A 26,641-nucleotide genomic window follows, 5' to 3' on the forward strand; every position below is an offset into this window, starting at 1 on the left:
AGAAGTTATGATTTGACCCAAGTCTAATAAGCTCAGTACCTATTAATGAAGTGATCTGTGATTTACAGAAAGCAAAGTTTAGGGTCATAGTGGGTCCATCGCCACCCCAAACTGTTTTGCTCAAGGCAGGAATACACCTTGTACAAGGTGTACCAGCCTAAATGCCACTGTGCTGGACAGATTCTGATAACTCCAACCCACATCTTTCTCATATTTGGGGTTTAGCATTTGGCAGAACACAGACGAAAGTGAATTGATCTAACTGCTTGCTGATTTTCTAAGGGTTTTAGCTTAAAATGAGCTTAATCAAACATGACTGATTTCTCTATAAGAGAAGGGTTGTGTTTGGTACATGTCACTTGAAATGTTTGCTTAACAAATGAAAATTTGGAATGCCATATAAAATAAAGCTCCCTTCAAATATTTAATGGGTTGAATATGCTCACACATAAACATGCACATAAAAAGCATAGCATGCTATCAAGAAGCATTTGAATAAATGTTTGATGGCTTTGCACTTTATTTTAAGCCACGACAGAGACAGTATGCACACACTCTTGACACATGGCTATTAGGGCCCAGTGTCTCCTTTCTCTTGGCAACATGCTTGGTCATGCTTGTAGCTGTTGTGTAGCTGTTGTTCTGTTCTGCTATATAGCCTGAACATGTTCATACCTGTCAAGTTTTGGATTTTAAAAAAAGGGAAATTTTCCGCCGCGCGGTTCGAGCCGTCCCACCAGCCCAACCGAGGTTCAGTATCCCTTACATTTTAAGACAGGTTTACAAGAAATCTAAAATAACCACCTGTGAACCACTTACAAACTGCAATTAGATTATCAGAATCTGATAGGCCTACCTTTGTTGACACTGAAATGCTGTGGACATTCCTACGTAATTCTTATAATACAGCCTAAATGAAAACACAGTTACAAACCTTACAGAATGCATAACTCTGCCCCATCCTGCTCCTCTTTAGAAAAGTAAATTCGATGTCCCATTTCTCTAGATATTTACATGCAGTCTTTACTTTTTTGGCAGGAATGCCCTCTCTCTGCTTGCATCCATCCATCTCTCCCTGTTCCAGGTTTGTTCCCGCTGTCCGCACTAACCTCATGAGAACTGCCACTTGCAGCAGCCTGGGTGGCAGTTCTCACGAGGTTAGTGACATTTCAGTTTGGAGAGGCACAGGAATGTTTTTTTAAATTATAATTAGTGATGGGAATTCCGGCTCTTTTTAGAGAGCCGGTTCTTTTGGCTCGGCTCACTGAAAAGAGCCGGCTCTTTCGGCTCCCAAGTGGCTCCTTAGATTTTTTTGTTCCTTAAATTAATTTATTACCAAATTACATGTAAAATTAATTACTAATGTAAAAACATTGTATCAAATGTTTATTATTTAAATTGTTTTATTTATATACTCAACATGGAAGAGTGCTACAACAATAAATTATAAAATACAAAAACAAAGACCCATCTCAATTAAACAAAAAGGTCTGATTGTGTATATTATTTGTACATTTGCATCTAGAGTAAAAGAACACATCAACAAAGCATCACTCAACAAAGTATAAATGAAAATGTGCAAAAAAAAAAAAAAAAAAAAAAAAAAAAGCAGCATCCAGGTATTTGTAAGTCTTTATCGAAGATCCTGTTTCTCCTTCTGTTTTCATCTGCCCTGTTTTTTTGAAAAGATTCTCTTTGAGGGGACAGATGTTGCTACATTACACAGTCTATGTGCCATCACATGTATAAGATGTGGGTAGACTGAATACACCAGTTCAGTGGGTCTGTAAAAGGGGCTCCTCGTGTCCAAACTTTACTGTTTCCTCTCACTCATGTTCCTCACCTTTCCAGCGTGTAATGTCTGCGTATGTAAAGCGCAATGTCAAACTTCATCAAGTTTTCTCTCTCTCTCTCTCTCTCTCTCTCTCTCTCTCTCTCCTGTTCGTGTGCACACCGCTACGCATCTTGACCAATCATGTGCGGCTTTAACAGAAAAAAAAACCTGGGAAAAAAAAACGAATCGGCTCCCGATCAGGAGCCGTATCCCATCGTTCACTTTAAAGAGCCAACTCTTAGAGCCGGATCGTTCGCGACCGACCCATCACTAATTATAATATAATACGGGAAATTTACGGGAAAATACTAATACGGGAGGACGGCGGGAAAGAGGGGTAAAATACGGTAGTTTCCCGGCCAAAACGGGAGACTTGACAGGTATGCATGTTGCACTGGTAAAGTTGAAACAAGCACATGTTTCAAAGCCTCTTTGTTGTGTTCAGTCAAAACTGTTGAACCCTATTGAAAAACCTTACAAATTCAGTGCCATGCAAGCAGTTAAGTGTATTGTCCTTGTTTTAAGATTGTAAATTATGAGCCATATGTAAAGTCGAGGGAGAACCTATGTTACCAAATGAAAACAATACACCCTGAAACTCTTTTGATGATGGTAATTAACTATGTACTATCTCAAGAGACCAGACTTATTAGCAACTCTTTTATTCATTTTTTTTTTATTAACTGCTTTATCTTGGTCATTTGTCTAGTCAGATGGTACACAAGAATTAATTTAATTTGTTCAATTACTTTTTTCCACACAAGGCCAGTGTTCCAGTGCTGATGCAATATTAGCATTCTTACAGTAACCAAGCCTGGACTTTCTGCAAAGGGTGCTATATTTATTTGTCTTGTCGGTCAACATCATGTGTTTACAGCATGAAGTATGTAAATGGATCATATTAAAACTTAGCATTATAACTTCATAATATTGCTGATGATAAAAGCTAACCTATAACCTTTATGACCTGAAGTTGGGTTACAACATGATTAAATGATTGTGAAGTCAATAACAATCCTTAAATTGCAGTTAAGCTGTGATGTTTTAAATAGACACCATCCCGAGGACCATCCAAGCATTGCAACCATGGTGAAAACTAGGAAGCTATCACAAAAGCTTGAAGAGGAAGTCATTTCATTGCATGAAACGAACAATGGTTATAAGATTTCCAAGACCTTGAACAATTTACAATGTGGCATTTAGCCTAAGACAGCAGAAAAACATTTGTAAGTCTGTTGTGACTGTAAACGTGGTTGTGAAGCCCTATTAGACAAAAAATGTTGAAAACCCAACTGTACTGCATCTTCACATTTTAATTCTCAACAACCTGAATATACGACCAGTTTTAGTTGCAATATTAACCAATTAGCCAGTACAACCAAATAATTGTAATTGTACATGCAGATTATCAATACCACTGGTATGGTGAAGTTTGTTAGTTTATTGAGCATTTGCAGGCAGTTTGCATTAGGGCCGGCTATAGGGTGGGGCCTTTGCCGCTACCGTGGAAATTAGAAAGCGTTTGGTTATTATTTTGGTTACGCAGGTTATATCAGCAATACAAAGTGTTTAAAACAACGCTGTTTAAGTAGTGCAGTGGGCAGAGCGCATCTCGCATATTATTCCACCCTAGGTTCGAATCTGGCTTAGGGCGAAACTAAAGTAAAACACGCAGGGCCGGTGCTATGGGGTCGCTGGGGTGGACATTGCCCCCCCCCCCCAGATTTTTTTACTGCACCCCCTTGTCCACATAAAAACATCAAAACAGATTCATTCATCTTGGAGAAAATAAGATGGCTTTTTAATTAACATTTGTTTGTGTGGGCTAGGCCTGTATAAGTGAATGGGTGACTGTGTGATGTGATGAATTTGACTCCCAGTTTGGAGTGTATTTACATCCTGCGCCCAGCCAGATAGGCTGGTATAAGAGTAAAGCAGTTATTGTAGATGAATGTGAAAGTCGAACATAATAATGACTTTGTTTATTCAGTGATTTTTGCTGTTATGGTCACTGAAGCAAAACTAAACTTGTAGTTTGGTCTGTTGGTTTGGGGATTTATTAATCCGCATTGTTGGCTCACTGACAGTAGCGTGTTTCTGTGTGACGGAATTTCCCGCACAGACCCCAGTTCCCGCACAGTTTCTCCACTCTGAGCGCCACATGGAAGTTACAGCCTTATATGGTAGCGGAAGTGGGCGCGGCTAAATGGACGGGATCACAAGACTGGAGCTGTAACAGAAATGTGTTGTTCGCTGGTGCTTTCTGACTGCGCCTTCAAAATCCGCGCTGAGTTCCTGTTTGTTAAGCTCGAACCGAATCGTATGCACTTTTTAAAAGTCTCAGAGCTCGTCGTTTTGCAGACAGTGCGGGCTGATTTGTAAGTGAAGTCTGGAACGTTTGAGAAAGTGTAGCTCTTGAGTAATACGGGAGTGAGGTCAGCATAGCATGACTCAACCTTGGATCTGTGCATGCAGTCATTTCTGTGCAATGGCTTTAACCACCGGGCGCATGTAAACCCGACCTGTAGCCGATCGGACCGCGATCCGGACCTGATCCACAAGAACACGGTGAGATCTTAGAGTCTTTTAGTTTCTGCAAACTAGATCGTGGGTGTGTTAGGCAAAATGGTGGACACTTTAGGCAATCGGGTGCGTAGTGGGTCGATTTGTAAACAACTTGCCTCTGTTACAGTATGCTCGAGTATGCTGGAGCTAACTTGCTACGTAGTGTAACACTAACTCTACTCGTGCAGCCAGTATTGCATAGTTTAGGAATTGCACAGTCATGTTGTGCGATTTAGCATCGACCCATACAGCCTGGTCATATCGAAACTTATTATTGATCGCACTAGTTTAGTTGCATTTCCAGCTTCTGAGTTGACAACTCGGCATGACTATGGCTTCACAGCAGGCTGAGTTTACTAACACGGTCACTTTTATTAGCCTACTCGCCTTTTCAGCAGCGCATTGTTGTGCCACTTTGTTGCACCGTGCCATGGAATTAGTGAGTGGATAATCCCGTTTCTGTCACAAAGGACTTCTCGTAAATCGCTTTGAGCTGGCAGCACTAGCACCCGGTGGAGGGGGGTCCGGGAAGGGCTCATAAATAGTATTAGGGTGCAACACTGTTCCAGAATGTATCCATAGTTTGCATTAGGCTTGTTGTTTCCAATCAGATTTAAAGGGCATCAAGTAGTTTAAAGTTACAAGCTCTTCAGAAGGGGTACAGTCACAGTTGCCTATTTGGTAATACAAGAAAAGAGTCAAAAAGATGTGTAAAGTGCCAAAGATTGAATTATTCCCCCTCAAACCCATTTATGGAAATAAGGCTTATGACATCACTGTCTTTGATGACCTATGACATCACTGTGTATTATGCAAGGAAAGTGTAGGTTTTAAATGGCCAGAAGTCACTATAAGGCTGTTTTCAAACCTCGTACACAGCAAACATTTGGGCACCTTTGGTCAGTTGGTTTTTATTTTTAAAATAAAAACAGCACCACTCATATGGCACTTTCTGCAAATGTTAGTCCTACATTTCTGATTATTTGCTGAATTTACCATATTTGCAAAATGCACATGGGATATATTTTTTTTTTAACATGGTAAATTCAATAAACAAACCTTAATTATGCATTACAAAGTGCACATTAGACACTGTTACCTTATTTCAAACACATGTAATTAAACCAGTGGCATCTGAGACTTGTGTAAGACCATGCAGGTGCCTGCATAATTTGTCCAAAATATAGATCAGAAATATACCTGTTAAAATAAATACCCACTTTCTATTCAGTTATTATATATGCAATGTCTTTATTAGTTTTTAAAAGTCTAAGTTTTTGCACACATTTTAAGTTGATGTTTTTTTTGCTAGTATTTGTCATTTATATTAAGCTACTACTCATACTGTATTTACATGATCTGCTTTCTGAGTTTACATATTCCCTTTTTAACATTTATTACTTACTTATCACAACATATTCCTGTTTATTTTAATGATCACCAATAGAGTCAAATTTATCAAAACAATAACCTTAGCGCAAAATATTAACAGTGAGATAAATGCTATATGCTAGGATCTGGTTTAGTGCCCCAACAAAATGATCACAATGGAACTTATATCTAAATGAAAGCATTAAAGAAACATTTTGCATAAAATAGATTTTTAAACACCCTTGTCTCGGTGGGTAGCACTGTCGCCTCGCCAGGTGGGGCGGTCCAGGTTTTTTCTGTGTGCATGTTCTCCCCGTGTCTGCGTGGGTTTCCTCCGGGTGCTCCGTTTTCCTTCCACAGTTCAAAGACATGCAAGTGAGGTGAATTGGAGATACAAAATTGTCCATGACTGTGTTCGGTATAACCTTGTGAACTAATGAATCTTGTGTAATGAGTAACTGCTTTTTCTGTCATGAATATAACAAAAGAGTGTAAAACATGAAGTTAAAATGCTAATAAACAAACAATAAACACCCCTGTAGTTACAGAGTGACTGCAAGACAAGGAAAAAAGATTAATTTCTTAAGGGTTGTAATACTTTGTTATTTTTTAGTCTATTTTTCCTTCTAACAGGCTTCCAATGAAAAAGCCGGTTAAAAGATAAGAAGATTGTACAAATAAAATGTGATGTGGCAGGTTTGGTCATTGAGCTTCTAAAGAACTTCCTTGATATTATTTATATTTGTTACCATTGCTGTGATGCGGTAATAACACATTGTTATCCCCTGACAGGACTTGTAAGAAACCAGTAAAAAAAAAAAAAAACATATCTTGTATTGATTCAGTCATGTAAACACAAGTTTTCTTAAGGCACAATGCATTAAAAGCAGTATAGAGAATCTAGGCCATTAAAAAAAGGTTGGGATGTACATGAGGTAGGTGTGGTCTGTATATGCCCCTTGTAGTGATTGAGCCTAAAGCAGCTGCCTAGTTTGCTCATGTCTGTATATTACAATACATCCAAGAGTAAACGTTGCCTTATGAAATTTAAGGTGTGTGATTTAGTGAAAAGCCAGTGATAGAAATATTGTTGAGTTTTTCCTTTCCTTAATTCAGACCCAGTGACATCACTTCTGAAGGTTTTTTTTTTTTGCAATGAATTTTTTCTGACATTACACAGCCAGCTCTGACTATTAAACAGCAGTGAAACTTGACCTACCTTAGTTTTGACAAGGTACAGAGCATGGCATTGTGTGCACTCTCTACCTTACTGTTTTTTTTTTTTTGTTTTTTTTTTAATGTAAGACCAAATGTCTATAAAAAAAAGTAATGCATGATTAGTACTTGACTTTTTGTGTTCAGCCACCAGTACAGACGCACTACATACATTTACATTTACAAGAACCCTCAAAAATATCAGCAAGCCCCCCGGAGATTTCCTAGTTTAACCTTCTGAGACAACAAAACAAGGGACTGTTTTAAACTTAGTAGGGTCTGGTGGCAGAAAGACATTTAAGGACAAATATCATGTTTGGTAACCAGAATCATTTTACTTAACATGTTAACCACCAATTCCATCAAGTAGCATCCAGAGTTTGACAACAAAATATTTGAGTGTGGTCATAACTGAGTATTCTGTCCTAGATATATACATGCATTTCATTAAGATAAGCAGACTAATGTATTCAGAATGCATTTAGGCTGGGCACAGGGTTAATGCTAATATATAAATGAAAATGGCAGGGGGAGGCAATGTGTCACATGGTCCAGTTGCATAGTATATTGTTACCTTGGAAGTCAGAAAGGTCAGCAATAGGAATTCAAACTTTGCTGGATTAAAACTGACCATCTTTAGTCAATGGTTATTCATTAACCAACATAATAACAAAAAGAAACAAAAACAACCCCACAAAGTAGCTCAGCATTTGGATTATTGATTGTTCAGACGAAAAAAAAACATTAATTACCAGAACATAGAATAGAAGTGCAACTGAGATCTTAAAGCTGTTCCTGACAACATAAACACATCGAATGTAACATAATCAGCCAAGAAAATTTCAGCCAGGCAGTTTTATTACCTGATTTATCTGAATGTAGAGCAAAATATGACCGTACTGGCGAACTAGGTCAGCATGATTTTCATTAAACCGCTTTGCCATGATGGACCTAAAAACCCCCCTCACTCATACTTTGAGCATAAAAGAAGACACAGCTGCTGCACTAAGAGTTATGCTTGCTACTATGAATTGCCCCCTAATGTGAGTTTTTGACTTTTTATTGTCAAAAACCTGTTTACATTTACACTTATTTAATGGGACTGCTTCATATCTGCTGTAAATAAATATGTTACTTTAAAATATGGGTCTGGATTTTGCTAGACAATGTATAGTGTACATGGCCACACTGTGAAACACTTTTGTGTGAACTTGCTTTGTACTTTACTACAGCAGTATGTAGTTAGAAACGTAGACCCACACGTTTTTATTTGTGGGTGTTTTTTTTCCAACCATGTGTGCAGTGTAATGCATATATTAAGCTTTGGCAGCTAAACACCAGACCCTTGATTCTGCTGATGGTTTCCCTTTCTTAACTTAATAACTGTAAATGTCAAGACCATTTGCCCTACAGTGTATCCAAGACAGTACAGTCCTCTGAATGTCCAAACCTGACATAGATCTCCAGTTATGCTTTTACTGCTGTAAGCCTGATTGATCAGTCGTATATGCATTCATTTTGTGCTCTTTTAAAGTTACGCTTGTACAGGCTGTTTAATCATTTGGCGGGTCTGTACTTTCAGTTGTGGCAGCTTTAGAGTGAAAATGCAAATCTTGATGGGCTACATGTAAGAGCTCACTGGGATTCCCCCATTTGCCTTTTCAGTTCACTTGTTCTAGGCAAAGACAGGATTCCTGTGCTCCAACACTTACAGTAGACCAATTTTATATTAAAATATTAAGCTTTTTAAACTCACTGCTTTCATATACAGTGCCATCAGAAAGTATTCACACCCCTTCACTTTTTCCACATTTTGTTACGTTACAGATATATTTGAAAACCGATTTGAGTATAGTTTTCTTTTAAAAAATCTACATGAAATAGCCCATAATGACAAAGTGAAAACATGTTTTCAGACATTTCTGTAAATTTATTAAAAATGTAAACATTTAAACATAATAGGTATGTAAGTATTCACACCCATGGCTTAATATTTTGTTGAAGCACCTTTGGCAGCAATCACAGCCTCAAGTCTTCTTGGGTATGTCTGTACAAGCTTGGCACACCTGTTTTGGGGCATTTTCTCTCATTCTTCTTCAGATCCTCTCAAGCTCAGTCAGGTTGGATGGGCAGCGTCTGTAGACAGCCATTTTTAGGTCTTTCCAGAGATGTTCAATTGGATTCAAGTCCGGGCTCTGGCTGGGCCACTCAAGGACATTCACAGACTGCTCCTGAAGCCACTCCTTTGTTATCTTGGCTGTGTGCTTTGGGTCATTGTCGTGTTGGAAGATGAATCGTCGCCCTAGTCTGAGTTCCAGAGCACTCTGGAGCAGGTTTTCTTGAAGAATCTCTCTATATTTGGCTGCTGTCATCTTACCCTCTATGTGGATTAGTCGCCCAGTTCCTGCCACAGAAAAACATCCCCACAGCATGATGCTGCCACCACCATGCTTGACAGTAGGGATGGTGTTAGCCAGGCGATGAGCAGTGCTCGTTTTTCTCCAGACATGACGCTTGTAGTTCAGACCAGAGAATCCTTAAGGTGCTTTTTGGCAAACTCCAAGCGGGTTGCCATGTGCCTTTTAGTGAGGAGTGGCTTCCATCTGGCCACTCTACCATAAAGGCCTGATTGGTGGAGTGTGTTAGCAATGGTTGACCTACTGGATGGTTGTCTTATCTCCACAAGGGAACACTGGAGCTCTGCCTTAGTGACCATTGGGTTCTTGGTCACCTCTCTGACCAAGGCCCTTCTTCCCCTATTACTCAGTTTGGTCGGGCGGCCAGATCTAGGGAGGGTTCTAGTGGTTCCAAACTTCTTCCATTTCCGAATAATGGAAACCACAGTGCTTTTCGGGACCTTCAATGCTGCCGAAATTTTTTTGTATCCTTCCCCAGATTAGTGCCTTGACACAATCCGGTCTCGGAGGTCTAAAGACAATTTCTTTGACTTAATGGCTTGGTTTCTGCTCTGATATGCACTGTCAACTGTGAGACCTTTTATAGACAAGTGTGTGCCATTCCAAATGATGTTCAATCAACTGAATTTACCACAGGTGGTCTCCAATCAAGTTGTAGAAGCATCTCAAGGATGATCAGTGTAAACTGGATGCGCCTGAGCTCAATTTTGAGTGTCATAGCAAAGGGTGTGAATACTTATGTAGCTATTATGTTTAAATGTTTACATTTTTAAAAGATTTACAAAAATGTCTGAAAACATGTTTTCACTTTGTCATTATGGGCTATTTCGTGTAGATTTTTTTAAAAAGAAAACAATACTCAAATCGAATTTCGAATATGTCTGTAACGTAACAGAATGTGGAAAAAGTGAAGGGGTGTGAATACTTTCTGATGGCACTGTATTTTTGGATACTTTGAATATGACCAGTGGTTGATAGAAAGATCAGGTTAATTGAAAGAAATGCACATTCAATTTACTCCTTTAACTCTTTCTATTTTCTAAACAAATATAAGGTTTTTTTTATTCCTGATTGAAAACAATCTGTCCATATAAAACTCTTTTGGACCTGACCATAAAAAGCACATCCTGGCTTAAATCAGACAAAGCAAAGGTAAAAAAAATACCCATACCCACCCACCATCCATCCATCCATTAGTTTTTAAACCATCTACAATTTATTTCAAGTTACTGTAGTGAATAATGCACAGTAAGAGCACATGAACCTGAAAGTCAGAGAGAATCCTACAGGATTGCTCAAAACAGATGCAATGAGCTGTATGATAAACAGCACAGCTGTGCGTGCCTGCTTGTGTCCGTCTGTCCGTCCATCTGTTCCCAAATGCACAAAACCTAAATCTGACAATATTTTTTCAAACACCTTTGCTTTACAATGGATCTGTGCTAGACTGACCCACTTTGCTCTGGGTTAGGCTTTGTATAAGGCTGTTCCCGTTTGGGGTCACCTCAGTGGATCATTCATCTCTATCTTGCCCTGTCCTGAGCATGCTTCTTTGTCACTTTAACCACCTGCATGTCACCTCAGTCACCGCATCCATAAACCCCCTCTTTGGCCCTCCTCTCCTATTCTTGCCTGGCTCCATCCTCAGCACCCTTCTTCCTCCTCTGGACATACCCAAACCACCTCAATCTCTCCTCCCTTAATCTCTCCTCCGAAAACATCCTACCTGCACTATCGCAGTAATAAACTTGTTCCTAAACTTGTTAATCTTTGTCACTCCAGCATCTACATCTCTTACATGCTGTTAACCCAAGACAGTGCTTCTTGTGAGCATGTGGGTAATAAACCAATGTAAACAGGGTGTCTTTAGCAGAGTAGTTTATTATTGCAATACCCTCACACCTCACAACCCTAAACCCCCCATCAACTCTCAACTCCCCAGTGAGCTGAAATAGAAATTGACGATTAGAAATTTACACCTTTAAAAAACAGTCGAAAGTTGATCTTTACTGGCCACTGTTTATCTACTAAATATCAGATTTTAGGATGTCTCAATGGCCTTTATAAACCAAGCAGCAATTATTGCGGTACCATTAGATACTTGTTGTCCTCATTCTGAGACTGTAGCTGCAATGCTTGCATGATTTATGTGTTTGACATTCAAGATCAGTTGCCCTATAAATCTGTACCTCACAAATTACACTCATGACTATTTTCCAGTGCTTTGCAGAGAGGCAAATGTAGGGCTGATAAAACCACAGTATAGTTTCCATGGAGAAGTGTTTTACTGCTGACATTGTTAAGCTATGAAAGTGTAAATTGTTTTGGGACCTCAAGGCTCTCAGGCACATAAAAGATTAAAATTAATGTTGGAAGTGTTGTGTAGTTACAATATTACAATTGTAAGCATTTAAAAAGACAGTGCATAGAAGATTATTACCAACATGTTGGGTCATTAATAATAAAATAGTGTAATGTTAAGTTCTGTGTTTTATACATTAGCTTTGGGACTGCATGTTGTGTTTGAAGGTTTTCTTTTCACCTCTATCTCACTTTTTGCTCCCTCACTGATTAACTTTCTCCAAACTCCCCCATCATAAATAATATGCTGTTAGTGCACCCTTTTCCAAACGTACTGTTGATTGCATTCTCACATTTCCTGCTGTGACTCAGTGTGGTATCATTGGTGGTTTGCTGAAATGAGTGTGAATGTGAAAGTGCTACTTTTGACTTCAGTGCAGTAAAAATTTTAAGCAGCAGAACCTAAATGCAGTACTCATTAGTGCAACCTTTTAGCCTTTTATGCAATCACATTCAAGACTGCTAATCGGTAATCATTCTGTCTTTTCAGGTTGTCACGTATGATCAAGCAACACAAGGCAAGCTGCAGGAGTCTTAGTTCTGCCTCGACATCTTAGCAGCAAACAACGGTTTGGTTCAACAGAAATCAATAGACATGTTCGAGGGTCTGTCAGCTGATACTGTGTTTTCTGCTAATGGAATGCTGCAGTTTTGCATTTTAAAGCTGACCTCCATTCCAACCATGCTTAGCAGATTTGGATGACCTCAGACAAAACGTTGCAGATTTATTAGCGAACAGTAAAAAAAAAAAAAAAGGAACTCTGGGGAACTATATCACACCGGAGAGAGCTTGTGGTGTTTGGGGATTTTGATCTTGTCTTACCCCTTGACGACCCACCCCAGCCCTCTCTGTGTACTTATTCATGACAGTCATGAGTTTGCCAGCTCAACAGAAAGCCAACACAAAGAGGACAGGCAAACGCATCACTTTTTTTAACGAGCAAGGCGTTGCAATGAAAGAGGCTTCTCAACATACAGAGGGCTCCTACTATACCATGGGGGCCCCTCCCTCAGAGCAAGGCCACAATGACGCTGGAGGTGAGGAACGGTCTGCCACAGAAGCATCACATATGTATCTCAACTCTGTCATTTTCAGCCCAGAGAAAGGCACTCAGAACCGTGGCCATTACCAACAGACTATGCCCATGAAGTGGTCTCACCAGGACCAACAGCCTCAGCAGAGACCCGTGAACTGGACTCAGGGTGTCACAATGACAACTTGGGCTCAGAATTTTACTCCATACCTTGGAGCGCAGGCTGGGTTTACCAAGCAGCTTAATGAGGGCATGACGATACCACAACAGCCACCGTCCTCCATTAGGGCAGCTGAAAAGCCCCAACAGGTATCTACTACAGGTAGTGAAGCCTTTAGGGATGCCTCTAAGACCAACCGGAGTCTGGACTGGGAACAGCAGCAACAAGCTTTTCAGCAAGGTCACAAACCTGGAGTCTTTAGTTTGCAACAGAACGTGGCCACTACGACTGGGAACAGTTCTGTGCTTCAACCCTTTCAGGTAGCCTTTGGGCAGCCTAAGAATCTAAACCAAAATCTGGCCACAGGCTACTATTCGGTATACCAGGGCAACAGAACCTTGCAAAATGTGAATTACAATACTCAGTCAAATTCCCAACATCAAATCCAGCAGTTGCCACAACAGGGGCAGCAACTTCAACAGCAGCATCAGCAGCTCCAGAGACTCCAAATGCTCCAGAAGCAGCAGCAGATTCAGCAACAGCAAATTCTTAAGCAGCAGACGCAACAGCTAGCACAACAACAACATCATCAACTACTGCAGCAGTCGCAGCAGCAAGCAAAACATTTAAACCAGGTGCAAATTCAGCAGCAATTGCAGAAATCTTTACATCAGCAACAAATGCAACAGTCACAGAGTCAACAAAAATCTGAACAACAAAAGCAACAGAATCAGCAAGCTGTCGGATTTGCTTCTGGCGCTCAACAGCTACAGGCACCATCACAGACTGAACAGTCGAACTCTCAGTCGACAGGGCAATCCCAGGATCTTTCCGAACCACCATCCACGCAATCGCAGAACCTTGTCCCCCAGCGACCTGCTAGCCTTCCTCAGCCATCCATGCAGCAGCCTGGACCACGAAGGTCTCGGCGCCTTTCCAAAGAGGGTGGCGGACCACTGTCGGAGAACCCCATCCTCATGCCTGCTGAGCAACAGACTCGAGGCTCTCACAATGGAGCCTCTGAAGCAGGTGAAGCCGGTGCCAAGCAGGCCATCCGTGCTGCCCCTACAGGAGTAATTCAAAGCACACGGCGAAAGAGGAGGGTATCCCAGGAGGCCAATCTAGAGACTCTTGCTCAGAAGGCTTCGGAAATGGAGTCCTTACCCTCCCAGGTCAAGGTAAGCCTAGCAAAAACTTTGCTTTTCTTTAAATAAGCAGCTGTAAAAATTAAAGAATTGCCAAATCATTGTACCCATCAGGAATTGGTTGTATATTTTATCCCTGGGCACTGGGAATATTTTTATTAACACATTAATTACTTTGTAAAAAACATGTGATTACTAGCATGAGGAAGATGTTTAGTTGCTGATTCACAGAAACAGTTCTGAAATGCTTACTGGTTCTGCAGGTTTTACTCCTACATTGTAGCAGAATGTATAAAGAACAGGTACTGACGGCATAGCTCTCATAAACTCCTGATCCAGATCACAGCCTCTGTAAAGCCTTGTGTCCAAATACCAGTTACTGGGCTCTGCCTTCGGCCCAACAGTACTGCACTTAGTCTTTTACACTTACTTGTTGACTTACAAGCATCTGCAATTAGTTTGACTATGGTTGGAAATGTAGCGAGTGTCATTCAGATGTACAGTTCAGCATTGTGGCACTTGGTTCCTTTTTTTGAAAAATTTCCTCTTTTTTTATTCTTTTAAATCATTTGTAAAATAATTGGGTGGTGTGACTATAAACATTTCTACAGCACAGATTTCGGCTGTACCACCACACTTCATTCAGGCTGTGCTGTAAACTTACAGAACACTGCTGCTTATCTCAAATAAACTGAGATGGTTAAGTTTGTTTGTTTGTTTATTAGGATTTGAACGTCATGTTTGGTTACATTCATGACAGGAAACGGTAGTTTATCTTCACACAAAGTTCTTCAGTTCACAAGGTCATATCGAACACAGTCATGGACAATTAAGTCATATCAGTCATATCTCTAATTAACCTCACTTGCATGTTTTTGGACTGTGGGAGGAAACCGGAGCTCCCGTAGGAAACCCACGCAGACACGGGGAGAACATGCAAACTCCACACAGAAATGACCCAGACCGCCCCACCTGGGGATCGAACCCAGGACCTTCTTGCTGTGAGGCGACAGTGCTACCCACTTAGCCACCGTGCCGCCCGAGATGGTAAGATAAGAGTGATAAACTGAATAGGGTTCAGTTAGAAAAGCCAACACTGAACAATATATGCTTATATGTAGGGCTGGGTATCGCCACTAATTTCCTGGATCGATTCGATTCCGATTCACAAGGTCCCGATTCAATTCAATCTTCGATTTTCGATTCGATTTTCGATTCGATTTTCGATTCGATTTTCGATTCGATTTTCGATTCGATTTCGATTCAACACATTTAGGCATATTTGAGTTACATTAACAGGTTTTGTTTAAATATGTACAGATGTACAGAGAACGAATGTGATAATTGTACAAAGAACATTCATTATTAAAAATATTTGTTTTTACATAAATAAGTAATCCACAACAAAAAACAGTAACAAAATTTTTTTTTTTTTTTATTATTTTATATGTCTGACATGCTACAACAGTGTATTCGTAATGTAAACATACACCTGGCTGTTGCACAGCTTATGCCAAGTTCACGCTACACAACTTTCTGATTTGCCGGGTTGCTGTACAGTTCACACTGCACGACTGATGGGTGATGGGGGGGGTTTCACATCTACACCATCTATCACCAGGAGGAATCTCAGATGAGTCTGTCTGGTCACAAAAACACACGTGAGAAGTGACAAGGGGTTTAATGAAACCACGTCCTAAAATACACTCCAACAAGTAGCGAGAGATCAAAGTTTGTGCGCTGATAAGCAGCGTAATATCAAAGAGAAAAAAATAAAGGAATCTGAGTGGATTTGGCAACACGACCAACAGGGATTGTTCTGAAGTTGGAGGTTAATAAATATTTTGTTTTGTAGAGAACGATAACTATATTACGCCCCTGCTCCACTTGTTTACAACCTCTCCCGTGTGTTTCCCCTCGCTGTTTCACATTGATTAAGAGCCGGGTTGCTCCCGAGCCGGCAAATCTAGCGCAGACCAGTCGCCGAAAATCAGGGCAGAAATCGTGTAGTGTGAACCAGGCATTACTGGAGCTTCTGCCATGCTGAACTGATGTGCAGGTCAGATCTCGTTGCACGAAAAAACAGCGGCTGGTCACGCGAGATTAAAGAAGGTAACAGATTTCCGTGTACACCGTAAAAAGGGGCGTATTTAAAAGATCGATCTCGCGTTTATATGAATCGATATCGGATCATTCAAATAAAGATTGATTCGAATCGAAAAATCGATTTTATAAACCCACCCCTACTTATATGTGCTCCTCAGTGGAGTAGTCCAGTGGGTGTAGGAGAGGTCAGTATAGCCAAATTCCACTATCATGATATACCTGTACATACACTGATAAGCCATAACATTAAAACCACCTCCTTGTTTCTACACTCACTGTCGATTTTATCAGCTCCACTTACCACATAGAAGCACTTTGTAGTTCTACAATTACTGACTGTAGTCCATCTGTTTCTCTGCATGCTTTTTTAGCCTGCTTTCCCCCTGTTCTTCAATGATCAGGACCACCACAGAGCAGGTATTATTTAGGTGGTGGATCATTCTCAGCACTGCAGTGACACTGACATGGTGGTGGTGTGTTAGTGTGTGTTGTGCTGGTATGAGTGGATCAGACACAGCAGCACTGCTGCAGTTTTTAAATACCGTGTCCACTCACTGTCCACTCAATTAGACACTCCTACCTAGTTGGTCCATCTTGTAGATGTAAAGTCAGAGACGATCACTAATCTATTGCTGCTGTTTGAGTTGATCATCTTCTAGACCTTCATCAGTGGTCACAGGACGCTGCCCACGGGGTGCTGTTGGTTGGATGTTTTTAGTTGGTGGACTATTCTCAGTCCAGCAGGGACAGTGAGGTGTGTGTCTGATCAGCGCTGCTGTGTCTGATCCACTCATACCAGCACAACACACACTAACACACCACCACCATGTCAATGTCACTGCAGTGCTGAGAATGATCCACCACCCAAATAATACCTGCTCTGTGGTGGTCCTTGGAGAGTCCTGACCATTGAAGAACAGCATAAAAGGGGGCTAACAAAGCATGCAGAGAAACAGGTGGACTACAGTCAGTAATTGTAGAACTACAAAGTGCTTCTATATGGTAAGTGGAACTGATAAAATGAACAGTGAGTGTAGAAACAAGGAGGTGGTTTTAATGTTATGACTGATCATTGTATATTATAGTAACAGTAAATATCATGGTACGTTTGATTAAAAAGTCAGCTTCTTGTCTAGTGTCTTGGCATTTTAAGCTCAAACTAGTGCTCTGGCAGGTCCTTCCATCTCCACCAATATATCTCACTCTTATCAAAATGCAACTAATAGTCTGGTTTTCAATACTTCCACATCCACTGATGTGTTCCCTCTACAGGCTTTCTGTAATTGTTAGGTGTTATCCAGTTGATTCTGACCTTTTTTATGGATTTTCCTGTCTTAAATGTATATAATTGACCCTAACTGACCAGGCTGTCCTGTCAGGACATATGGAAGACATGCATCTGTGCTTATACCCAGGTGGTGAAATGAACCTCCTCTGGCTCTTGCTGTTTTTGACTAAAGACATTGAAATGTTTAATAAGTACTTAAGAATCTTGCTCAAAAATGTATCTCAATGTAATGTCATTGTTTGTCCATACCTACACTACCTCCAAAATGTGTTTCAGCTGAGTGCTGTCCTTAGACAGTTGTTTTTCTGTGTCTGCTGAAGAGAATTATGTAAGTCATTCTGGTTAAAAGCATCAGCCAAATGCTGTAAAAGAAAAGTACAGTAGTGGAAAAGGTCGTCTTGTCAGATTTTTTGAAAACTGAACCACATATTAATGCTGGAGCTGCTCTGCTTTTTATTGACACATTTTTTTGTGTTTAGTTGGAGTCTTATGTAAATAATGTTACTTACTCTGTCTGACAGTTTACATAATGGTGCGAATGATTTAACTATACCAGCATAAAAACAATAGTGTCTTAACTTTACAAAAACAGTTTTCTTGGTCCTAAGTGGTTATTGCATGTTAATTTCTTTTTAAATGTCAGTATACATGAACAGGCTGGTAAAACTGTGAGTATACTGTGAATTGTCCCAACACCATTGCTTATACTTTGTAGTTAAAAAAAAAAAAGACTAATCTCATGCTGGTGTTCAGTGGGTGCTCAAATGCAAAGTGAAATATTTAGCTTAAATTCTTAAGAGTTTTGCCAAAGCCTAAGGTACAAGTCCAAAGTATATTATCCAGAGCTGCAGGCATGTTAGCGAGTCATGTATTTATAAAAATTGTTGGCCACTCAGGTGGCGCAGCAGTAAAAACACACGCTGGAACCAGATCTGGGATCTTGAATACATCGTATCGAGTCTCAGCTCTGCCTGCCGGCTGGGCTGAGCAACCACATGAACAATGATTGGCCTGTTGTTCAGATAGGGGTGGGATATTAAAAAGCCGGATAGGGACTCTCATAACTAATGCAATTACGACCTCTGCTGGCTGATTGATGGTGCCTGCACAGAGACGGGAAAAGAGTGCTGTCAGGGTGTGTCTCTTCGTACACAGTGCTGATCCGCATTGCACTCCTCAAAGTGTATGTGACAAAATGCATATGGCTGCTGCCCATGTGTCGGAGGGGACGTACGTGGGTTAGCTTCGTTCTCCTCAGTCAGAGTGGGGATCGGCATTGGTAAAGCGGAAGCATGACGCAATCAGGCAATTGGACACGCTAAAAGGGAGAAAAAGGGGAGAAAATGCATAAACAAAAATATATTTAAAAAAATGTTGGAATATCTTGGTCAGTTTAAGTAAAATAATAACTATGTAAAAATAATATGACATTTTATTACTTTTTGTTTTATTTTAGTTTGTTTTATTTATTTATTTTTTTAACTCTGAAGTTGATCTTTTTGCTGAGGCTGTGTAGTTTGGCCTAATAATGGAACTGTTTTTTGCTGGTAACAGTCTGGATGGTCTTTGGCACATAGAATCTGACATCCGATGTTCCCAAAAACAAGCTGAAATATGGGCTCTTCTGACCACAGAACATTTTTACAGCGTTTCTGTCTGTTCCACCAGCGTTTTGCACAAAATTAATATATAGCTTGCTCTTTGCATAATACAGTTTTAGGTTGCATTTCTTGATGCAGCGACATAATGTGTACTTCCAAGCCCATATGGCTATGTCTATCACAGTAGCATTCTGGTTTCTTGCTTGCATAAAGGCAATTGTGGAACAGGATTACTTGTTACTTGTATTTTGTCTCTGTCCCAACTTTTTTTTAAATGTGTGTTGCAGGTGTGACATTCTGTTGTACTTTTATCAGTTAAACAAAAGTTTAAGCAAAGTTTAACAAATTACAGTTCTTAGTTTTCATTGCATTTTTAGAAAGTGTCCCATCTTTTCTGGAAATGGGGTTTGTACACTATGTGGCCAAAAATATGTAGACACCCATCCTAATTACAGAGTTCAGTTGTTTCATCCACACCCAATACTAACGGGTAAATACAATGAATTACATATAGTAAATGATTTGCTTTTAACTTAGTGGCAACAGTTTGATGAACACTCTTTTCTGCACCAGTTAAAACACTTGGTTTGAGTTTAATGTGAAAAAACTTGAGTCCTAACCTTAATCTAATTAATCACCTTTTGGACAAGTTGGAGCTTTGATTGTAAGCCAGTTCTTTTTGGCTAAATGGTAAAACAATCTGTAAAATGTCACTTCTTATGCCCATGATTTTGGAATGAGATGTCTGACAAGCTTAGTCTGCATGCTTTTGGTTATCAGGTATACCTGCTTGCTTTGCTTCTACAAGGAAGTGGCTGCAAATGCATAGGTACATGTAAGGACAGGCCTTCCAGTGTTTGGGAATTGGGCAATAAGTTTAGGGTAAAGGTGGCACTGTTATTACTTGCATTTGCATATGAAGGTCTAACTAAAGTATATACAGTTAAAATGGTTATGAATTCAAGTTCAAAGCAAAATAGGTACTTATTACTCAGTAGCTGAAGAGTTTGTCCCTGGTTCTGAGGAGTTACAGTAGCTTCATCTTGCATAAACCATAAAGATGGCTAGGAGCAAAATAAAAATAAATGTACAAGTTGATGCATTGCTTTGCTTTATTATATTGATGCGCTTTATTTAGAAAGATGACTTTCTCATCTTACTGACTGGAAGGTGTATGCATCAGTCTAGACATGTTTAAGTAGAAAATAATATCCATTGTCTCTGTTAATGCTGTGACTTGGTTGGCTTTGCTGGAGCATGCCAGTTGTAATCCGTTACTTCTGTATTACATAAGCCTCTTTTTAAAGAGGTCAGCAACTCAATTAACTAATAGGTCAGATGTGTGGGTACATATGCTACTGACCTGACGTGCTCCCTGTGTGGAAGTAAAATTAAAGTAAAGAACACAGGTACAGTATGCCATGATGTTCTTTTCTTTGCATATGCCATGTCAGGGCCACCATGAGACTGCCACAGTGTGCACAAACATGCTTTCACATCTATAAGTAGATCTCCTGAGCTCTACTTATAGATGTGATTTCCTTAAATGGTGTTTTGATGATGGATGTAATGTACATGATTTTCATACTAATTACATCATTTAGTAAACATATGTGTTCTGGATGGGGCTTTGTCATTCTGGAAGAGATCACTTCCATTAGAATAAAAATTTTATATCATATTGATTTGGTTGATTATTTAAAATAACTTTGATGAGTCTTTTTGTTTTGCCTTGCATATTGCACCAAGATGCCTTATAGTCATAAAAATTAGGTGCTTCCCAGAGCCATAAGCTGATGTCAGTCACTCTTATTACTGAAACCATTTAAGCATTCTTAATGACTAAAGCTTACATCATCTGTGTCCCAGTGATGAGCTGTTTCATCTTTCCAATTCAATCCAAAGTAGAGGTCAAATAGATCTAATCAAGTAGTATCATGATGTACACTTGGTTGTAAGCACAGGCACTTATTTATTTATTTACTTATTTATCAAGTCTTATGCTTTCAGTCGCTGTCTGTATGTAGAATGTTTTACAGCCAGTGCTGTAAGTGGATCAGTATAGTGCCTCAGTTAACTGGAGTTGCAATGCAAGCAATCCTTGTTGCTCCAGATATTATTAACTGTGGGATGTAATAACTACATCTCTCCATAATAATTTGTAAAATTTTCTTATCCTTTTGTAAATGTAATTTTTCTTTACAGAAAACAAGGCCTTAAGTTTCTTTTTTCCCCTCAATGCTTCTAGTTGTTGATTGTAATGCTATTTAAACTAGGATCATTTCAAAATCGGTGGTCATTCAAACTATTTTAGAGCTGCTGCATGTTCGTCTTAGGTGAACAAAAATCCTGTGAGCATGTTAAGTGAATGTAGAGAGAAATATTTAGGTCATCCTGCACAACCACAAACTCTTAGTGCTGTACTGTACCCAGACACTGTCAGCGGAAAGTTGTGTTTCTTAATCATCAATCATAATATAATAGAATGCCTTTATTTGTCATATATACAGTGTATCACAAAAGTGAGTACACCCCTCACATTTCTGCAAATATTTCATTATATCTTTTCATGGGACAACACTATAGACATGAAACTTGGATATAACTTAGAGTAGTCAGTGTACAGCTTGTATAGCAGTGTAGATTTACTGTCTTCTGAAAATAACTCAACACACAGCCATTAATGTCTAAATGGCTGGCAACATAAGTGAGTACACCCCACAGTGAACATGTCCAAATTGTGCCCAAAGTGTCAATATTTTGTGTGACCACCATTATTATCCAGCACTGCCTTAACCCTCCTGGGCATGGAATTCACCAGAGCTGCACAGGTTGCTACTGGAATCCTCTTCCACTCCTCCATGATGACATCACGGAGCTGGTGGATGTTAGACACCTTGAACTCCTCCACCTTCCACTTGAGGATGCGCCACAGGTGCTCAATTGGGTTTAGTCCATCACCTTTACCTTCAGCTTCCTCAGCAAGGCAGTTGTCATCTTGGAGGTTGTGTTTGGGGTCATTATCCTGTTGGAAAACTGCCATGAGGCCCAGTTTTCGAAGGGAGGGGATCATGCTCTGTTTCAGAATGTCACAGTACATGTTGGAATTCATGTTTCCCTCAATGAACCGCAGCTCCCCAGTGCCAGCAACACTCATGCAGCCCAAGACCATGATGCTACCACCACCATGCTTGACTGTAGGCAAGATACAGTTGTCTTGGTACTTCTCACCAGGGCGCCGCCACACATGCTGGACACCATCTGAGCCAAACAAGTTTATCTTGGTCTCGTCAGACCACAGGGCATTCCAGTAATCCATGTTCTTGGACTGCTTGTCTTCAGCAAACTGTTTGCGGGCTTTCTTGTGCGTCAGCTTCCTTCTGGGATGACGACCATGCAGACCGAGTTGATGCAGTGTGCGGTGTATGGTCTGAGCACTGACGGGCTGACCTCCCACGTCTTCAACCTCTGCAGCAATGCTGGCAGCACTCATGTGTCTATTTTTTAAAGCCAACCTCTGGATATGACGCCGAACACGTGGACTCAACTTCTTTGGTCGACCCTGGCGAAGCCTGTTCCGAGTGGAACCTGTCCTGGAAAACCGCTGTATGACCTTGGCCACCATGCTGTAGCTCAGTTTCAGGGTGTTAGCAATCTTCTTATAGCCCAGGCCATCTTTGTGGAGAGCAACAATTCTATTTCTCACATCCTCAGAGAGTTCTTTGCCATGAGGTGCCATGTTGAATATCCAGTGGCCAGTATGAGAGAATTGTACCCAAAACACCAAATTTAACAGCCCTGCTCCCCATTTACACCTGAAACCTTGACACATGACACCAGGGAGGGACAACGACACATTTGGGCACAATTTGGACATGTTCACTGTGGGGTGTACTCACTTATGTTGCCAGCTATTTAGACATTAATGGCTGTGTGTTGAGTTATTTTCAGAAGACAGTAAATCTACACTGCTATACAAGCTGTACACTGACTACTCTAAGTTATATCCAAGTTTCATGTCTATAGTGTTGTCCCATGAAAAGATATAATGAAATATTTGCAGAAATGTGAGGGGTGTACTCACTTTTGTGATACACTGTACATATACAGATTTACACTACAACGGAATATTGCATATCCCAGCTTGTTTTGAAGCTGGGGTCAGAGCTCTGGGTCAGCCATTGTACACCGCTCCTTGAGCAGAGAGGGTTAAGGGCCCAACAGTGGCTGCATGGCAGAGCTGGGATTCGAATTCTTAACCTTTCAGTTGATAGACCAGCCCAAAGCCCTATCCACTAGGCTACCACTGTCCATAAATGTTTTTGGAAAAAAAATACAATCCTATAGTTATTTCTACTACGTTTTAGTCTTTGGGCATTAAAACGAATCATCTTTTATGAATTTGTTCTCAGGACCCCCACAGGCCCTGGAGTCCTCCAGCATCTGGCCCTAAACAAGGGGATGGACAGATCGAGGGTGTCGGTGCTAAAAGGCCCAGAGATGAAAGCCTGATGCCTCTCGTAATCCCAGTGTCAGTTCCTGTGCGACCGGCAGACTCTTCTTTTTTAGACCAGGAGCAGACCTCTCTCTCGGACAGCCTGCCTCTCCGGACGAACGACCCCAGTCGCCCCGATCACAAACCCTCGGTCATCGTCACCCGTCGTCGCTCCCTACGCAACTCGGTATCTGAGAGCTCCAGCCAGGTGAGTTTGTTACTGATCAGTTGGGGGGGGGATACACCATGAAGTACTTCATGCTCGCATTTAGAATAACCCTGTTGTGTCATGTTTGCTTTTTTAATCTCTTTATTGTCATCTTAATCTTAATTTACTAACTCAACCCTCTTGTGTCAAGATTAGCAATTTGTGATGGATATTATGCAGTTTTTCTCAATATTCAGTTTTTGGACTGGGTGGTATATTTGTTTGATATTGCTAAATTAAGCTGAAATAGCACTGATGCTGCATTTTTTTTTAACTTTTAAACCTGGGCCAAGTTCCATGCGCAGTGGATGGTTACAGCAATAGTCTTTGCATACCTTGTATTTATTGAGTGAACATAAATACAGCCATAACTCACATGTGTGACTACAATATACTCAAACTTGTGTTACACTTGTAGTGTAGAACCCCAGCTATTAGCAATTCTCTATTACACCCGTGTCCCTACAGCAGGCGGAACTTGTCATAAATGTAGTAATTAAAAAAACCCACCCATTTAGAGGGTAGATTTGATTGGTCAATATTACTGTCATTTGAAATTGGTCTCTCAGTGAATTACTATTCCTTGGCCCTCTGTAAATTTATAGCTAGACCACCAATCACCAACAATAGCAGAGGTGGCAGAATTCTGATAGGGAGACAATAGAGCTTTTTTAATTTAACCCTTCACATTCCAACACAAATTGAATAGGAACGTATGAAGGATTAATTTGCTTTGGTCTGTATTTGTTGAAATTGAAATGTTGATTGTTGAATCATGAGTTGTTAAAATTAGAACTTGCTCTAATAATATTTTTAGAATATCTTAGGCCCTTTCTAAGGGCATAGAGGGTCCTGACGGTTCCCTTCTTGTTTTATGCAATCATCATGTACAGTAGATAAAGGTGAAAAACATTATTGGTTTAATGATGCACAAGTTTAAAGTTCTTCTAACCTAATCATGCCTGGACAAGATTTTACAATGTGCTGTTGAAGCAATGATAAGGAAGTAAAAAAAAAAGAGCATAGCAGTCATTTTAAAAGAGTACACTACAATTATCTTACCCTCTGCAAAACGCAAATAAACATATAAAGGTTAAACAGGAGCATTTAAACAAGTCACAACTTTAGACAGGCAAAATGATATTGGGCATCATGATATTGGGCTGCTTTATTTCAAATTGTACTGGTGCATTACAATTCACAGATTAAACATCAATGGAGTGATGTAATTAAAAAATGTAATTTCATCAACCAGAAAACAAAATCCAGATGTTTTGACCAGATAAAATTAAGTCAAAATAACTAATAAATAATGTTAAGCTACTTACATGGCCCACTTAATCTTCTGACTGTAGTCACATAAAATACAAATTAGTGATTGTAAAATTGCAAGATTTTATCAAAGACTATATACCTCACACCAGTGGTGAATTAGAAGTACAGCTATGAAGAACAACAGCTAATGTATTTTTGTGTCTATATATACATTAAATAACTATATTGCTTTCTTTTTTTAAAGAATGGTGGACCAGAGAGTGGTGGCGATGCTGATAACAAGTCGGCTAAAGGAAAACGACGGCCTCGGCCGGAGCCGCTGTTCATCCCACCGCCCAAAGTGAGCACGCTGATCGCACCACCAGTTTACTCCAGTATCACGCCCTATCAGAGCCACCTGCGATCACCTGTACGGCTCATGGATAACCCACTCACCCTACCCCCGTATACCCCTCCGCCCATCCTCAGCCCCGTGAGAGAAGGTTCAGGTCTCTACTTCTCTACCATCGTTTCTGCTGCTGCCAGCACTCAGTGCTTTCCACCGCCCGCTACGCCCAAATCAGCCACACGCAGCCTGCTCCGCTCAAGTAAGTTCTGAAAACCATCTGCATGAAGGTGTAGGTAAAAATCCCAGCAGTATTTTTTTTTTTTTTCATGCAAAGATTTTACATCAAATTTATGCAATGTGACACATTTCTCAATAACTCAACTTTCCTAAATTGTTGTGGTTAAAACTGTAGATTTAAGGTAATGTGTTAGCAAACCTGTCCATGTCATTGTTCATCCAATAATGGTTTGAATACTCATCTAAGTAAACACATTAAACACCATAACAATGAACAGTGTTAAGGTAAACATTGCAAAATAACAACAAATATATATTTTTACAAAAATTCATTAGCATTTGTAACAAAAAGAAAAACAAAGAATGGCTTGTGGAGTACAGATAGTCTACTGTGTTAGTTGTAAACAGCCAGTGTACAACAATTTCTCAAACAGCACCAGAGCAGCCATTGTGCAGGATTGTGCAAGGCTGTCACACACACACTTACCAAGTGTTTATAAGTTGAGGGAATATACATATACGTGTGCGTGTTGTACTTTTAATGAAACAGATAATTAAACATAAAGACATATTAGAAACAAGTTATAATTAATAATGCATCATAGATTTTCACTAGCTGACAGTTATTGTTTTCTTAAATATGCAACAACATTTCTGTTCATAAATGTCCATCATATCTTTACATAAATTATTGTATTTTTATGCACAATTTTTATCCATTGGCCCTGATTTCTATCAGACTGTTGTTACAACAGCATTTAATTGTAATTGCTGTGGTTGTATGGTAATGAATATAGTGATGAGCAGTGAATACAACTGATGGAGTGTTTTTGTTGTTGTGTTTAGACAGCATTGAGATTACACCTCCAGTGCTCTCTGCCATGAGTGAGGCTACACCAGTCAGCGTCGAGCCGTAAGTACTCATCACACGTACACACACGCGCACAACCTGACCCACTTTGACATCCAGAATACCAGCTGTAGTAGGCATTTGGAACAGC

At 40.1% G+C, this 26,641-nt stretch overlaps 1 protein-coding gene across 1 annotated transcript in view; it reads left to right on the forward strand.

Annotated features, from left to right (window-relative positions):
* The first annotated feature begins 12,492 nt into the window (after nucleotides 1-12,492).
* The window catches only part of mideasb (mitotic deacetylase associated SANT domain protein b), a 30,814-nt gene continuing 16,665 nt past the window's right edge, over nucleotides 12,493-26,641 (forward strand). The window contains exons 1-4 of the mRNA XM_063007207.1: nucleotides 12,493-14,135; nucleotides 23,510-23,800; nucleotides 25,320-25,662; nucleotides 26,487-26,553. Of these exons, the coding sequence (XP_062863277.1) occupies nucleotides 12,627-14,135; nucleotides 23,510-23,800; nucleotides 25,320-25,662; nucleotides 26,487-26,553 (2,210 nt within the window). The 5' untranslated portion in view covers nucleotides 12,493-12,626. The remainder of the gene's footprint in view (nucleotides 14,136-23,509; nucleotides 23,801-25,319; nucleotides 25,663-26,486; nucleotides 26,554-26,641) is intronic.

This window comes from Trichomycterus rosablanca, chromosome 13 (assembly GCF_030014385.1).
Source record: "Trichomycterus rosablanca isolate fTriRos1 chromosome 13, fTriRos1.hap1, whole genome shotgun sequence".
NCBI classification, from domain to species: Eukaryota; Metazoa; Chordata; class Actinopteri; order Siluriformes; family Trichomycteridae; genus Trichomycterus; species Trichomycterus rosablanca.